Here is a 10,394-nt window from a genome sequence, read left to right on the forward strand (position 1 = left end):
GGGAGGTGCGCTATATGAGTTTATTTGGAGCAAGGTTTTGTCGAACACAATGACTGTTCATCAGGTTGTGGAACCAATGATAAAGTTCAAAGTAAGTCTTAAAATACATTGGGCTCGCACCTTTTACAGTGGGGCCCATGAATTCATCACCGGCGTAAAACCTCGTCATTGGTTCGACAGCGTACTGAACCGCCATCGCGTTCAGCTGATCCGAATTCGTTTATTTGTGCAGGTCAGTGCAGCTTATCCGGAGCGATTCAAATCAGCCGGACATGCTTAACTGGATCTTCGGCTCGTGGTCGGATATGCTCACAACATAAAATGTTCCAATTCATTCCAACATATCCATCAATACATCACATCACAGACATTGGTGGGTCCCAATCTCATGGTGAAATGTACGAACGCAGATCATGAAGCGGGTTTGGACGGTTTCTGTTGTGATCAGATCGCCAGATCCCGTTATCCCCTTCATCTCAACCCTCCCAAACTGTCCCTGCATCGCCTTTTGGCTGTTGCATTCCGAATTAAAAGGCGCGAAGAACGAATCACACTTGAGTATAAACTGTAGAGTAGTGAAGGATAGACGCAGAAGGAGAAGAAGAAGAAGAGAGATGAAGTTCAAAGCATTCTTAACTGACAATGGAGTTCACCTTCTAGAAAAGAGTAAGTTTAATTTGGAATGCTTCATTGCTTCTCTCATAATTTTTTTCTTACTTTTTTGTACCTCTCAACGGACTACGGATGAATCACGACTTGATACGCTAACTATGGAGTGTGATGATGAAAAGAACAGGGTTCTTACCTGCACTGGACAAGATGGGAAGGGTGTGTCATCTTTACCTCACCCGAGACCACGCCATTTTCCTCCACAACCTCCTCAACGGCGACGGTGTCCAGTGCATCGCCCAGTTCCGCAAGGAGGCCCTCTTTGACGACTACCGCATTTCCAGCCAGAACGACGACAGAATTGCCTTCGTCATCGATCTTGGCCTCCTTCATCGTGCCCTCCGTAGCAGCGTCAGCATCAGCCTCGAGGGTCCTACTGGTGGCTCTGCCGCCTCCAACCGCCTTCAAATTAAGCTCGTCAAGAAGTTGCCATCCAATTCCCGCCAGCCCATGCCTTTCCTCACCTTCGAGACGAAGGTTGTAATCTATCCTTCTCTTTGCATCTTCTACTCCACCAAGTGTTCGATAAATGGCATGCCCACTCTGCCCACAGATAACAAGTCACCTTACATGTTCCAATATTTGTAACTTCTTACTTTATTAACCCCAACAGATATGGACTCCGGAAGATTCGATTTTTAAATGATTTCTGCATGGTTCTTATACAACTTCCGTATATTTCTGGTCTTATGGACTCTCAGTGTTTGATTTGGGGATTCCTTTAATCTCGTCTGTCCAGTGCACTGTAGTTCTGGGTAAGGCCACCAAAGTTCAAAATGGGAAAGACTATGGGTGGGCATGCTTCCTACCATAGGAATTTCCTCTCATTTTGCATTTTTTACAATTGAAGTATCCAACCAACAAAGGGAGGACAATGGCTCCATTTTATGGAGCAGCCTCAGACGGCCAAGTTGGCATTAAGCATTTCATTAAATTTAAGTCAACCTGAACCTGAACTATGATTCCATTTTTCATTACAATATTTGGGTTCCTTTCTTGCAACTATTCAATCTTAATTGGTGTTTTCCCTAAACTTTGCAAGAGAAGGTGGCAGGGTGGCAAATTGGGGTACCTGGTAATTGGAAGGAAAGGAATAATAGGATTTTTGACAATAAAGTATCTCAGATAGAAGTAATTAGGAAGGTAGTGGCACTAGTGTGCTTGTATCTGTCGGTAAAATAGGAGTTAAGAGATATTTCTTATTCATCGCTTATGTTTTTAGCCATTTTTCTTGGGCATGGGCGATTTTTTTGCATACATGGAGAAGTTTTTTTTTTTTTTTTTTTTAATTCCAGACTTCATTGGGGCCATTGCTTGGTCTAATGGTAAAATACTGGGCTGGAAAGCATGAGAACGTGGATTTGATTCTGAGAGCAATCACTTAGTGCAAAAGAAATGCCCAAGGTTAGGAGGGTATCCAGTCTGCCTAATATATTTTTTTTCTTTGCAAAATAATAAAAAGGATACATCTTTTCAACAAATAATTTTATGGTGGGGAGAGTTCTGGGTGGATCCCTGGACTGGGGAGAGTTCTCTTAAGGAGCTGTTTCCCACCCTGTTCAGTCTGGCTGAAGATAAAGAGGCAATGGTAGCTGATACCTTTGTGTGAAGGGACAATCCTATATGCTGGGTTCCAGCCTTTAGAAGGGATTTCAGTGACTGGGAGATTCAGCAGGTTGGAAATCTCCTAGCTTTGCTTCAGTCTCAGGTGTTGAATCTGCAATCCGAGGATTCCCTAATGTGGAGATGGAACAGAAGTGGGGAGTTTTCAGTTAAATCCTTCTACAGCTCCATAGTGGGAGGATCTGAATCCCTCTTCCCTAGCTGGGCTATCTGGAGGACTGTGGCACCCTCCAAAGTCAAGTTCTTTGTTTGGGTGGCAGCTTTAGAGAAGTCTCTCTAAAGAGATGTTGGTGAAGAAAGGTTTTAACTGTAGTGATCTGAGGTGTAGCTCTGTGGTGTGTCTACAGAATCAATAAACCATCAGTTTTTACACTACAATTTTGTTACAAAAATCTGGAACCACTTCTTAAGGGTTAAGTTGGTGTATGTCTGCCTCAGTTAAAGCTTGCCTGGAGGCGTAGCAGATCCAAGGGATGACAAAAAAAGGAAAGAGGTGCTGGTCTTCTATTCCCTTAGCAATTTTATGGGCGGTATGGACAGAAAGGAATAGCAGGGTTTTTTATCTCAAATTCTCTTCAGAAGAAATCATCAATATGGCTTTAGGCTTTGTTAGAAATTGGTTGTCTATTCTTGCTGACTTTAAAGAGGTTACTTCTAACTGTAATTTTTGGAGGATGACCTTTTGAGGTCCTTCTGTCTTTTTTGTACAGCTTCTCATTGTACAAAGGACCTTTTCATTAATACAATTATACTTTAATTTTGCTCAAAAAAAAAAAAGAAAATTATGGTGGAAAAGGCTATTGATGCCATACTCCAATTGATGGCCTTGTACAGGGTTATAAATCAGCAGTAGTTCAAGATGTTCCCATTTCTAAGCCTCTTTCCAGAGCTGATGTTATGGAACTTCAATCTGCTCTAGACATGGCACAGGACCTGCCCCAGGTATCATTTTCATTTCTTTTCCTTCCCAACCCCAACCCATTTTTTTCCACAGGCAAGCTGGATAAATCATAGTTTATGTATGTTGAGTTTCCCTCCTCAGACTCTGGTTCAGGTACCTGATTTACTTCAGTTACAAAATTTTGTGGACCGTCTCAAGCATGTGGGAGACCTACTTAATGTCTCCATAACCCAGTATGGGGATCTCCATTTACAAGTCTCCACTACCCTAATCACTGTTGGTGCTGAGTTCCAGAAATTGAGAGTTATTGGAGTCAGAGGTAATTAAAGAAAGATCTTTTTCCAATCCATTGTTAATATAATGAGTTGCACATGCTGCTATACTTTCCTTGTTTGACAAATTTCTGGTGTTTCATTTCCTTTCCAGTGGAAGCTCCAGCTGGAGACGGAGGTGCAAGTGCTCAATCTCGCACAGAGATGGCCAAACAAAGGGGAGAAGCACTGTCTGTGGTTTGTACCATCCTCTTTTTGAACTGAAAGTCCATCATACCTATCTATGCAAGTTTGTTAGATAAAACTGACTTACAGTTTATCTGTGCTTTATCATCTGGAAAGTTTGAATTTAATAATTCAAATACATAATTTTGGCTACAACAAATGTCTTGTCAACAACCCTGATATCTGATTGCCATTTCACTGTTATTGTCTCATCTCGAACCATTGTTAGGACTGTCAATTGGTCAGGTCTGGGCTGGGTCAGGTAGACTCAGTTCCCAGTTCTGAACTGAAAATAGAACAACTAACCCATTTGGTTCTGGGTCTATTAATCAAAATATCTTAATTCAAGAAAACCATGAGAAGAATATTTTTACATACATAAGGGCCACTATCCAATGTTGGCCCAACTATCTGGGGTCTTTGTAAGGGTGGGCTGGATACAGACCCAACCTTTGGTATTGTTTTTGCACAAAATGGCTGCTTCAGACTAAAACTTGTGTTCTTATGCTTGTCAGACCAAGATTTTTACCATTATATATCTGTTCAGGTCTTAATTGGGTCATAACAGGTACACTCAATCCTGACCCTATTATGATTGGGACACAAAATATGGATTCAGAACCATTGGGACTCAAAAATGCAAACTAGTCCTGTGATCAAACTGTTTCAGGTCTATCAGGTTGATCTGGAACATTGACATCCCTAGCCATTTATGTTTAATTGAAATATTATCATTTATATATGCTATTTTAACTAACTAATGACCAATTCCTGTTTTCGGATGAGTTTGGACAGCAAGTAAGCATGAAGCACTTTGCAAAGAGCCTACAATGTCATTTGACAAAGCCAGATTCTGCTTTTTATGGTATATTCTCCACAGAAATCATCCCATATTCCTATTTTTTTATGGTAGTAAAAAAAAATATTAAAACAAAAACGAAGAGTACAAGGAAGGTGATAACTGATAAGAAATCAGCTGAGAGAAAAAAAAACCAAACACCCACCCAAACAACTCACCCTACCCCTTCCACCTAAAGTATAACTTATCTTCAACCACCACCAACCAGCAATTAAATTTTATTAATTAATCAGCAGCTTCAGTAGCAAAAGTCATAACCTCCTCATTTGTCTTCAAGACTTTTTTAATCATCATTTTTTTTATGATTAATTTTCTTCATTTTTTATTGGCCCCAAACCAAACACACCCTCCTTTCAACCTAGCAAACCCTTTAGACACTGGAATAGTTTGTTGCTGTTTATGCCTTTTGAACCATTTCACTGCATTGAGATTCTTTTTAGAAACCCTTGCTTTTTTAGAACTATTTTTTTTTTTGATCAATAACTGTGAAATGTATTAATTAATATTAAGAAGAAATACAAAGCAAGGGGGCTAAACAATCTTAGCTCCCTAGAACAGTCTATGAACAGCAAATGCAATTACAATAAAGCCTAAAACAAAGAGTTCCTATTAACCCCTTGCCTAGCTAAACCATCTGCCAATGAGTTTGCACTTCTCTTAACCCATTTGTACTGAATTTCAACATCCTTAGTCAGCCACTTAAATTTTCTTTTTTCATTGCTGTACTTCCATATCCTTGAGTTATCCTCTTTTAACCAATTCACTTTTTTAGAACTATCATTAACCCTTTCCAACTCCAAAACCATATTTTTTTCGAATGTCTTGAATTTTCTCCCTTCCTTTCTTCTTTCTCCACTCCAATAAAATCAACAATCCCTATTCCATCTTGGACCCACTCCACACTTGAATGGATCCATCCTCATCATGAACCAGCTTAGTCAACTCCCTCTCCTTCTCCTCCAACTCTTGAAAAGTCTTCCCACAGATTCTTTACCCCCTAAAAAAACTAACCCCAATATCTTGCTCTCTCCCATCTCCCTATTCACCACAGTCTCCCAGTTGATTGATCCCTGGACTGAATGTGTTTCATCCATCTCTATCTCTCCCATCTGGTTTTGATCTCCCTCTGCACCCTTTTCCCAATTGCCAGAATCATCTAGCAGTCTTGTTCTGTATTGCCTTTTTCCTTTCATAAACCGCTTCCCCCCTCTGAAATTGCTTCCACCTTACCTTTCCTATTATACTGCTACATGATCTAAAGTTCATGCAATATTCAAAAGTGTTAGCTGACTTGAAAGAGCATAGTTTTTTTATTTATTTATTTTTTTGAAAAAATGCAACTGCTTTTTGTTGAAAAGAGAGACCAATGTAAATAAGAGGATTTGCAGATTTACATGAAGAACAATTATAGCCCCATTCTCAACCAAATGACTAAAGGGAAAATAACTATCAGTGTCCAAAAAATGCCCTTCTTGCACCAATCCTGGATAAACCATCACCATCAACATTGCAAAAGAGTCGGTTGAGTTGATAGGCATTTAATGTAATTTTTGTAAAACTTACCCGTATTAGATATGGCTGACAGAAACCTACTACCTCAGTCAAGTCATAAGTTGATTAGAAATTATGACAAATATTCTTTCTCTTTTCAGAAAATATAATAATGAGATTTTTTATCTTTTCTTTTTTAGATATTTGTTTTTCTTATTTTCTTTGCAGGTATAGCTGCACAAGGTGGTTGCTTGACCGTGATATTCCAGTTCTTTATTCCAGGAACAAGGCAGACAGATAAGTCAATCAGTTTACACTGTAGGCTTCCTGTACTTGATACTGGCTCCAGTTGAAGGCCCATCAATTAGTCATCTTTCAGTCCATACTTGATATTGGTGAGTCTTTCATGCAACTCTTACGATCACTTTACTCCATTTACAGCTTGTGTACCGACTTAAGAGAATAAGAGCAGCCCTGTATAGAAACATATTTTTTATTCACTCAGTTACATTATTTTTATTTGGTTCATGTTACACGATGGGGAGTAACCCATCCCACAACTCTGGTGGCAGCGGGAATTGATCCCATGTCTGTTGCAACAAGCCAGAGACCTTACCAACTAATCCACCATCAGTTGGTAGTAATCAAGTTGCATTATAGTTTGTACCTTTTGTCATTTCCTCTAGAAAAATATTTCGTTCCATTTTTTATTTCTTGTATATAATGGTATTTCACCAAAGTGTCAAGGGAAAGAAAACATCTTGTTTAGAGGTATATAAAAATAGTAATTTTTCTGTTCTGCTACTGTGGTAGTTGTAAACATCCTAATTAAGTCTATCTGTATGAGGTTTCTACTTAAAACTGAGATATAGGATTATTGGAATCTCAATTAAGTTAAATTTTAGTTTCGATATTGAGAATACTTCATCTGAATTTCTAACTTCCTCTTAAACTCTGCTCTTCACATTATCAGGCAGGACCTTTACTTTGAGTTAACCATCTGATCCACGAATTTTTTGTGCATAGCAGATCAGACACATGAAACACACACACATAAATGAAAGAGAAAGAAAAAGAACAACCTTGTTTGTCACAGTCTGACAGTTTTGCTGTTCAAAGTGTGTCCAGGACCAAGGTGCAAGTTCTGAATCTAGGGCCCTTCTAAGAGAAAGTGAGGAATGATCATGTCAGAATAGATCTTTAATGGGTTAAGCAAGAAGTATTAGGGCCGTTTTAAGCATTGCATTGGGGATATTTAATTAGATTAGTTGCCCATAAATTAAAGCAAACATTTTTGGAAACAGACTCTCTGTACATGCCAGGGGTAAGGCTGCGTACATCCGTCCCTCCCCAGACCCCACATTGGCGGGAGCCTCATGTACTGGGCTGCCCAAATTAAAGCAAGTATTTGGGCCTTTTGAGTTGCAGCTGCTTAAAAGTTCAAACCTATTAGATAGAAAAATACCTTTTCTTCCTTTTTTCTTGTTACAAGGAACCTCAGGTGGAATAAAGCTCACCAAAAGTTTGAATACAAGCTGAAGAAACTGGACACCTTTGTTGTCCAACCCAACCTGATCCCAATGCTAGTAGGTTCTATTAGGTCCAGGTTTCAGTTGGGCTCAATTCAGTCATGTTCCATGGAGACAGACATGGGAATCAGAACCCAATGTCTCTCTCTGACTCGGCGAGAGTAAAAGTGGAGTTGCAGACAAGTCTGCAGAAAAGTAAATACTGTTAAAGTAGTCCATATATTTTGAATTCTAACATCATATACCTACAGAAAGGTCTAAAGTTTATCTTTGTTACTTAAGCAACATTCTATTAACAACACTGGAGTTTAGTTATTAACTTGTGTAAAATTTGGAAAAAAAAAAGAAAATGTTTCAAGGAGTATCTCTCAAGAATCAGCAAGGTTAGCATAATCCATACTGTAGGCTTGGCATTGTAAAACGGTCTAAGTTCTGGAGATAGTTGGATGCTGAAGAGAATAATGACATCAGAGACGAGACTGGTTCAGAGAGATAAAAATGGAAGTCTTAGAGAATAGAAGGACGAGTTGATGCTAGGGTTAGAGAGCTCAGAGAGTTACTCAAGTCTGAGCAGAAGGAATTAACTTGAAGACTAAGAATGGTGGAATCAATGGAAAGGTCCTTTTTTACGTCATGTACCCTGCTTATATATAGATGAGGGAGGGTTCAATTTGTGCATGAGCAAGAATTCTAGAATATTCCCTAAGTGGTCAAGAGCCTTCTAAGGACCAAGAATTCAAGAATATTCTTCAGGTAGTTGAGGGCTCAAGTCCTTAGGTTCCTCCCATGAGGACATGTGTCAGACTGTGACACAGGGAATATATTCGCTCTGATTTCCATGCCCACAATCTTCTACTATGTGTCTCTCGGGGGACACAGTATTTTTCATACAATCAGCTTTTCAGTTATTCTGTTCCCTAAGCTGCAGTTTCTTTGTCTTGTGTCTCTCAAAAGGCATATGCAGGTTTGGAGTTTAAGTTCGTAGATTATCTGCGACTAGCCTCTGTAGGGAGAATCCGTTGTCCTCTTTAGAGTAGTACTACTAACTACATGACTGCGGAACTTGTAATATTGTTACTGTGGCAGGTCCGCAGTGATACTTTAGTATTATATAAGCCTATCCCCTTACATTAGCCCCCTGCGCAAGAGTTGTTTTCTCTAGCTTGCTGCTTTTCCTTCTTGTTAGTCTTCCCTTTCTTATCACCATAAAAACAAATGGTAAGACTTGCTTGAGTTTCTTCCTGGGATTGTTCAAAATGGACATGGACCTTCTATATGCATGGCTCTCTATTTATTGGTTTTTCAAATGATTTATACGTGGTGTAATAGGAAATAGGGGTTTTGCAAAATTCCAATGCTCAATTGCTACAAACTGTTATAAACCCATACTCAACTGACACAAACCCTTATTCAATCGAACTGTTATGAACTTACTATACAAAAATGCATAGTTCGTACTCACTCTTATGGATTGATACTCGATTTGTATAAACCATTACAAACTCATAATAAACAATATTTATAATTGATACTCAAATTGTTCCAAACTCGTATTAACCATTACAAACTATGTCACTTGTTATAATCCCTTATTCAATCATGCATTCTGAACTGATATATACCTACCTATTTCATATTTGAATTACTTTGTTAATTAATATTGTTTAAAATCATATGTATATGTAAATGAAGTCGCCAAGATTCAAACACAAGTCACCCAGATGAATGAGGAAGATTCCACCAAACTATAATACTACAATTTGTCAAAATGGAATGTTCTTTAAGCTTTAGCTTCTATCCGGTCTTATCAACTTTTCCTTATTAACATTATATCAATAAAAATATGAAAACTTCGTGATTGTATCTTTTTGGGTTCTTAGTGCTTTATTTTTTTCACTTATCAAAAAGAATCAAAAATTCAAAAAAAAAAAAAAACATAAAACAATTACTACTAATTTCACTTAGTAAAATTAGTAATTTTATGTCGTATTTTAATTATTCTACCATTTACAATGTTTTCATGGCATATCCTAGTAGTTAACACTTCATATAAACTACTAAAACGTATGTTCTTATGTGTATATTATGTGTATGTAGCTTATTAATGTGTATCTTAATTTTCATGCTATATCCATGCATAATCTCATAAAGTCTCTTAAAATTGCCTTCTCAATACTCTTTGCATTTTTTTTTTTTGATAATTATACTCTTCGCATTTCTGATAAGGCGATAATTTGGACCTTTCTTTCTGATAGACCCTGCTCAGATTTGATGTTGTCTCTACTGCTCTGGTTCGAAGAGAAGAGAATGAAAACCACCATTTCTAGTGATCGAGTGATAGCTTCTGTGGTGGAGAAAAGAAAACACTTGCAAGGGAAATGCCGATTTGAAGAGTGTTTTCCCTCTCCTTTCTCTTGGGGCAAAACCAAAAAATGAGGACGAGAGGTTTAAAAGAAGAGTGATGTTACAGTGTATCAGGGTCTATAGTAATTTAGTGCAATCTGGCTCTGATACTAGGCCCTGTAAATAAATCAAACGGGCTAAGACACCTGCACAGTTCTCTAATATAAAATCAGAAAATTCATTTATGACCTAAGGCTGCTTACAAAGTGAATATTTTTCTCAGAATCTCATGTATTTTTATACAGTACGGGGCTCTATTTATCTTGAAACCTCTAGTACACAATGTTACAAAATTTTCTATTGGAAATTTGGGAGTGGTTCTATTGCTGAGAATTGATCAACCACCTACACCTATTCAGCTTCATAGATCAAAAGTGTCCCACACCTAGCAAGTAATATGCTGCCAAACTTTTTGACCACAC

At 38.2% G+C, this 10,394-nt stretch overlaps 1 protein-coding gene across 2 annotated transcripts; it reads left to right on the forward strand.

Moving 5' to 3' along the window:
* The first annotated feature begins 248 nt into the window (after nt 1-248).
* Nucleotides 249-10,157, forward strand: LOC104610120 (Hus1-like protein). Of its 2 annotated transcripts, none has more exons than XR_016085158.1 (8): nt 249-666; nt 797-1,146; nt 3,127-3,234; nt 3,335-3,512; nt 3,620-3,702; nt 4,486-4,555; nt 6,241-6,435; nt 9,825-10,157. XR_016085158.1 is itself a non-coding variant. In XM_010276603.3 (8 exons), the coding sequence occupies exons 1-7, from the start codon at nt 414-416 to the stop codon at nt 6,391-6,393; spliced, it is 1,167 nt and encodes a 388-aa protein (XP_010274905.1). In that variant the 5' UTR covers nt 260-413; the 3' UTR covers nt 6,394-6,435; nt 9,825-10,157. The 2 variants fall into 2 exon arrangements, 1 of the variants encoding a protein (XP_010274905.1); XM_010276603.3 differs by having other exon boundaries at nt 260-666; nt 6,269-6,435.
* The last annotated feature ends 237 nt before the right edge of the window (nt 10,158-10,394 follow it).

Source organism: Nelumbo nucifera, chromosome 4 (genome assembly GCF_055504915.1).
Source record: "Nelumbo nucifera cultivar China Antique chromosome 4, China Antique-T2T, whole genome shotgun sequence".
Classification (NCBI taxonomy): Eukaryota; Viridiplantae; Streptophyta; class Magnoliopsida; order Proteales; family Nelumbonaceae; genus Nelumbo; species Nelumbo nucifera.